At 33.4% G+C, this 7238-nt stretch overlaps 1 protein-coding gene across 2 annotated transcripts; it reads left to right on the forward strand.

Moving 5' to 3' along the window:
- The first annotated feature begins 6 nt into the window (after positions 1-6).
- Positions 7-2956, forward strand: LOC110410769 (NADP-dependent glyceraldehyde-3-phosphate dehydrogenase-like). Of its 2 annotated transcripts, none has more exons than XM_089782608.1 (6): positions 7-104; positions 703-839; positions 1159-1314; positions 1694-2072; positions 2195-2311; positions 2630-2956. In XM_089782608.1, the coding sequence occupies exons 2-6, from the start codon at positions 724-726 to the stop codon at positions 2741-2743; spliced, it is 882 nt and encodes a 293-aa protein (XP_089638734.1). In that variant the 5' UTR covers positions 7-104; positions 703-723; the 3' UTR covers positions 2744-2956. The 2 variants fall into 2 exon arrangements, with proteins under 2 accessions (XP_089638734.1, XP_089638733.1); XM_089782607.1 differs by lacking the exon at positions 7-104 and adding an exon at positions 457-570.
- Positions 2957-7238: the final 4282 nt, after the last annotated feature.

A 7238-nucleotide genomic window follows, 5' to 3' on the forward strand; every position in this document is an offset into this window, starting at 1 on the left:
CGTACTGTGCTGAAGAAGGGGTCAGGATACTTGGTGAAGGGAAATTTCTGGTATCTGACAGTTTTCCAGGAAATGAAAGGACCAAATACTGCCTCACTTCAAAGGTAATTTACTTTGAAAAAAAATGTATATATTTGTTCATATAATTTGGAATCTCCTTCCATTGTTTTCAAGTTCCACGTCTTGGCCAAGTGTTGTTTCGGTAAAGGTGCTTCAGTTACCGTTCAGTTGCTTGTTGGACTATTTATTGAGAGGGTGATTGCCTGATTTTGCATGAATCTAGATTTCACCAGACATAAAATGAGAATCTTTTGGTGTTCGTCTCATGCTCCCTTATAGCTCATTTGCAAGAAGCACTATTTATCTCTTGATTTTCAGGACCCTAAATTTAAACCAGTTTTCTTTCTGATTTGTACCCGGTAAATGATAGAAGGATATTTGGACACGCAGATACCTCTAGGGGTTATTTTAGCCATTCCACCCTTCAACTATCCTGTCAATCTCGCTGTTTCAAAAATTGGTCCTGCACTTGTTGCTGGGAATTCTCTTGTACTCAAGCCTCCTACCCAGGTTCGTATTTAACTGTTGGTGATTCATGTAATTAATCAGCTTTTCGTTGCATAAAAAATGGTCAAGCGTGCTTCTCCCACATTTAACTGCATTTATAGGCCAAGTGATTCTTAAAATTACGTGATCTTGCAGGGTGCTGTAGCTGCACTTCACATGGTGCACTGCTTTCATTTAGCTGGTTTCCCAAAAGGTCTAATTAGCTGTGTTACTGGAAAAGGGTCTGAGATTGGCGACTTCCTTACAATGCATCCTGGGGTCAACTGTATTAGGTAATACCTTAATTTCCTTGAGATAATATCCTCCATGAATATCATTGATTGCCTTTCATTTGGTTGAAGATTGAATGTTTGCCAACTATAGTATACTGCATGTTTGATAGGAATTAGAGTGAGGATCTCATCGAACCACGGTAAGGCAAAATAAGCATATTTACGTTGTTTCATTGTTCTGATTCTCGGGTTAAATGGTAGGATACTGCATTATGCAGAGTTAGGCATCCTTTCAAGTTGGAAGCTAAAAGAAGATACAGATCCAAGTTTCTTTTATTTTGCATGTCAATTTGTCTACTAACAAAGCATGATTACACAGCTTCACTGGTGGAGACACTGGAATCGCAATTTCAAAGAAAGCAGGCATGATCCCTCTTCAGATGGAACTGGGTGGAAAGGATGCCTGTATCATACTTGAAGATGCTGATTTGGATTTGGCAGCCGCTAACATTGTGAAAGGAGGCTTTTCTTACAGGTGAGAGAAATCATTCAATAATGCTAGCACTTCTAATTGTGTCAAAATGGCAAGGTTGTTAATGAGTCTTTCATTTTGATTTTATGTTGAGTATGATTAATCTACTGACATATCGTGTTACCTAGCACTTGTTTCTATATGCTGGACATGGTTTCTGAACAATCACCCAAATTGCGAAAGTTTTGGTAGTCTGTTATATTCTTCCAAATTTCAGTAAGAAATGCATCAACACACTTTACATCCCCTGCAATGATATAATGTTTCTTCTGGAGAGGATGAATCACAGATTCACTGTACCAACTGCCTTCTCTCTAACAGCTATAGCTGCAGTTAGCATAGATGTTTGGGAAATTTGACAATGTTCTTTGCCATTTCTCAGTGGTCAAAGATGCACAGCTGTGAAGGTTGTGTTGGTCATGGATTCTGTGGCTGATGCTCTTGTTGATAAAGTTAAAGCTAAAGTTGGGAAACTGACTGTTGGCCCACCGGAAGACGACTGTGACATCACTCCAGTTGTTACAGAATCATCTGCTAACTTCATTGAAGGATTAGTCATGGATGCCCAGCGGAAAGGGGCTACATTCTGCCAAGAGTACAAGAGGGCTGGCAACCTTATATGGCCGCTATTATTAGATAATGTTCGTCCTGATATGAGAATAGCATGGGAGGAGCCATTTGGTCCCGTTTTGCCTGTTATACGGATCAACTCGGTTGAAGAAGGAATTCATCATTGTAATGCTAGCAATTTTGGCCTGCAGGTACAACATTTAATCATTCTTAATCCATTTCGTAAACACGTTTACTTTCAATTCAAGTTCGTGGAGAATCCATATATGTATACTACTTTAAATTCGCCTCTCAAGATGATGTGTCATTGCAGGGTTGTGTCTTTACTAGAGATATAAACAAAGCAATTCTGATCAGTGATGCAATGGAGACTGGAACAGTTCAGATTAATTCGGCTCCAGCTCGGGGACCAGATCATTTTCCTTTCCAGGTGATCTTTCTTCCATATTCCTTATAAACCGATGCAAAGCACATACCATTCCTGATTGTTTCCAGCATCATGAGGATATCAATTGAAGTTTCTATATCAAGGCTTATGAGATAAAACATCAACTTTTTTCCTTGGGTGCAAAATACCAGGTTGTTATCCTCTGAATGAAGATAATAAGCAACCATATCTTTTTCAAAGCCCCATAAACCATCGTCCAATATCATTACCTACTGCTAGCTTTCCATGTTAATCAAGGCTAGCAAACAATACTTCCTCCTCTACTCTTCATAACTAACTGCAATTATCGAATTGTGGCAGGGTCTGAAGGACAGCGGCATTGGTTCCCAAGGAATCACCAACAGCATCAACATGATGACAAAGATCAAGACAACTGTGATTAACTTACCTACACCTTCCTACACGATGGGTTGATGTGAAAATTGGAATAAAACCATTGATACTCTGTTCCCATGTATATTAGCTAAGCAATAAAAAAGTTCTCATGCTTTTGTCTGGTTATCTGTAATAAAAAAAAAAAAAAGGAAAAGCAGTGAGATGAGTGTTGGTCAACTTGCATAAAGTTGTAATGAATCTTCTCTAAGCAGTAGAAATGTAATAAATGATGAAGATCTTCTTCTTCTTCCTCTTCCTCCTCCTCTGATCATTAACACCAATGAGGACAAAAAGCCAAAACAGAAAGGGGTCGTTTTGTCATGTAGCAGTGTAGCAAACGAAGAGGTCCACTCTTTAGCTTCAGTTCTTGTGCTAAGTAACGTACCATTTCACCCTGGATCTGCCGTTACAAATGTTTTGTCGCGTTGAGTCGCTGCCAACTCCCAGGTTACTTCAAGGCCCTGGGCCAAGGGCAAAGCTATTAAAGAATCCAAACAAAACCATTTATGGAATAATTATCACATCTCCGTCTTCGACTTTAAACAAAGATTAAGATAAATTTTAAATTGTTATAATATATAATATGAATAAGTAAAAAAATTTATGAAAAATTAATTTATGATATAGAAAAAAATACAGTATTAAATGTGTAAGACAACGAAAAAAAAAGACAGGTGTATTTTTACGTCAAAAATAAAATTTTTACAGGTAGTAAAATAATTTTTTAAAACTATAGAGTCGATTTAATAAATGTTTTTTTAATTTATTTTATAAAAAATATAATTTATTTCTTGAATAAGATATATACGTACATATATTGAAATCTGATTTTTTAGATAACAGATAGATACGTGTTGCAATATGGCAAATTACTTGTTTTGAATTAATTAATATTTAAAGCAAATAGCACCTCATTAAATTATTTTCAACCAATGCAAAATAAAATTGAGTAATAATAAATTATCATTTGATGTTAATTTAATCATAAGTTGCACCATCACGTGTCAAAGCGATTTAATATATGAATAATCAGTTTTAAATTATTCTACAAAATAACATAAATAAATTGTCATTAAAATAAATTAAAGAATAAAAATGAAAAGCGAATCGATAAGGAAAATAAAAATATGGTGGGCTGTTTTTCCTTTCGGGGTACAATCTGATGCGTGGAACCACATCAGACAATTCATCAGAACCTCACGGATTTCTTCATGTACATCCAATAAACCAAAATTCACAATAAATCCAAAATTATCATTTTAGCTTGAAATTAAAATGGAAACAAACCTTTTTTATTGCCAAATATATTTTTTCCCTTAAAAGAGATAAAGTAATTTTATAAAGAAATAGTACTAATACTCAAATCTAAAACCATATCTATTCATTACTCAAGTAACATGTAATTTCAAATATTGATCATTTAATTATCATACAAATTAAATCACGTAATATAATATAGATATTATAAAAAGTAAATAATTTGAAATAATTAATATAATTATATATATTTGGTACTCAAATAAAATAACATTATTAGGTGCTGATTGGAATAGCACAAGTCGCACTAGCATTGATTAGCCTCTCTTTTTTTTTCTTTATATTAAATCAAGTTATGTCACACATTTAACAAACGAAATTAGTCAAACATACGAAACGATAAACTGAATTATAATTTGAGTATTTAGCTGAGAATCTTTTTTCCAAGCATTAAATTGACAATCTCATTATAATTCAACTATTAAATATATAATTAACTTGATGAATTTGAAAAAAAAATATAACAAAACAACACAACAATCAACACTATGTTATAATTCTATACTTAAGTTAATTCGTAACCATCCATCTTTAATTTAAATCTCCATCTACCAACAAAAACGAAAAGTTGAGTTTTTTAAATAATGATACAACGACAAATGAAAAAATCAACTAGTGTATAATTTTGAATTTCTTATGGTAATTTCAAATAATTTAATACACCCAAAATTTTACACTCAATAATAATATAGTAAAATTAAAATATGAAAGACCATGAAAACCATTAATCCATAAGAAAAGATTTGCATTATCATTACCTTAATACATAATAATATTGTCATAAATTCTATAATAATAGGGTTTTGACATGTCAGTGTATGGATGTACATATCACGTGCTTACACTTAAATATTTATTTTACGTAATTATAGTTATTTAAATTCGAATAGTGACATATGTAAGTTATTAAAAAGAATAAAAAATTAATATATTATTATTTCATTTAATCCAAATTATTATCTTATAAATATGTAAATTAAAATTAAAAAGTATTCAAACAAATAATTTAAAAAATTACGAGTATATATTTTTGACAGTTTTTAGTCTATATTTATTTATTATGGAGGTGTCAAAATTTGGTTAATTTTCTGGCCAGTCTTAAAATGGGAAAGGAGTTACTAATCCTTATCATCATGCAAAGGCATTTTTTGGTACATGGTATCAGGCTTAGTTGTACAGTGGTAATTAGTTTTCCATAAAAAGGAAAAAGGAAAATAAATTTTCATTATCCAAAAAACCTCTTTTTAAGAAATTTGAACTTTGACAAAAAAGTAATTTCAACCCAATAAAAAAAGCGATGCGAGTCAGCAAACTTGAATCGAGCGGTCCCAAATACCCCACGTGGTCCCCATGTCATGAAAATCCAAAGGTGGATTTGAAGAGTGCAATTTAACTCCAATTCATAGGCACGGGGGAATCCGAGCACGGCCTCGCTGGATTCTCCTTTAAATACAGACACAAAAAAATCAAAAGGGAGTCTGATCGTGAGGAGTGAGGAGAAAAGAGAAAAAAAAAAGAAAAGAAAAAACTAAAAAAATTAGTGTTTTTTATATAAATATTATTTTTTACAGTATTCCCTCTGCAAAGTTTTATTCACAAAAAGAAAAAAGCAAAAAAAAAAAAAAACCTCAGTCATCACTTTCTCTCTCTCTCTCTCTCTCTCTCTGAGGAAAAAAAAACTGAAAACCCTAAGTTTCTCTCTATCGAGTAAATCCCCTTCCTCTCTCGCTGAATCTGCTTGTCGTCTTCACGATTTGTGGTTTTCGCGTGAGTTTCTAGGGTTTCAATGGTGTGAAATCGAGGCATTAGGCTTAGATATTAAAGGATCTGTTTCTGTATATTTAGGTACATAAAACATTTTTTGTTCATAACAGAGAAAAAGAAACTATGGCGGCATCAGATAAAGAGCTGGAGCTGCAGTTAATGGAGGCTGGGAACAGGCTCGTTGATCCTCCTTCGTCAGTTGATGAGCTTATCCATCTCCTCGACGTATTCCCTACTTTCCCTCCTTGCATTCTTTCCCCTTAATTCTGTTTACTCTTCAGTTGTTCTGTCTCTAGGTTTTTTATTTTTGATTTATGTGCTTTATTATGCATGCGGTTTCATTTCTTTGAGTATGTGATTTTTTTATTTTTCTGCTATTAAAGTTAGTTCCATTTCTCCCCCATCCTGATCTGCTTTTGCCTTTGTTTCTAAAGTTTTCTTGTTTTGCATGTTGTTCACGTGTTCAATTCGGCTTCTGCCATTACTGTTATAGCTTTGAATCAGTGCTCATGGATATTGTTTAACCCTCTAACTATTGTTATATCTCTTATCTCTCTCTATATCTGTCTATCTATCTATCTCTCTTAGATATATCAATACATGTATGTTTTTGAATTTGCTATCTGTATATCTATCCATCTATCTGTCTATCTCTCTGTTAGATATATCAGTAAATGTTTGTTTTTGAATTTGATAAATGTCCGATATGTACAATGGGTTTGCTTTCATAGACTGTTAACGTTATTTTGAATGTTAGTTTGAAGTTTTGAATATCTTTTTTTTAAAATTGCGCGGGAGCGGGAGTCAAGTGAGGGTGTATGTACACGTGTGCGTGTTTGTTGTCTATGTGCGGCATAACGGTTTTGATTCTTCTTGAAGAGGATCCCATATCAGGCTTTAAGTTTGTGAAATCTGAGGAACTGGTATAATAAATAATATCCTTGTTTTTGTTTAGTTAATTAAGCACGAGCTATGTTTGGCGATCAATTTCTAATGGGAAAGGTAAAATTTTTAATGACCGACTTGTGATGGCATTGAAAGCATCAAAAGTTAATATGGAAAGCATGGGTAGATATTGCATAAAACCATTCCTAATAAGGAAGGATTTTGTCGGGCACGTGAGATTGTGTTTTTATTGCATAAAACAAAGATGTTAATCAGTTTATTCTTTGTTGTAAATATCTTGTCTGTTTCCTTCGAAGAATAAAGCTAAACAAACAGAGTTATTTTTTATGAACTTCATTAAATCATATTCTCATTTCTTCTTCACCTATAGAATATCTATCCTGTTGAAGTTTTGGTGTCTAAGTAAGCTAGCTATTGGAATCCACGATAGATCCACAATTAATGCGTGTTATGCACAGAAGTTCAATTCCACATTTGATAGCTTCGCTTATGATGATGACTAAGGCAATTGTTGTCTTGGTGACCTTTTCAGTTTTCTCCTGCCCCT

Source organism: Theobroma umbraticum, unplaced genomic scaffold, assembly GCF_002168275.2.
Source record: "Theobroma umbraticum cultivar Fairchild unplaced genomic scaffold, ASM216827v3 scaffold_56.0, whole genome shotgun sequence".
NCBI classification, from domain to species: domain Eukaryota; kingdom Viridiplantae; phylum Streptophyta; class Magnoliopsida; order Malvales; family Malvaceae; genus Theobroma; species Theobroma umbraticum.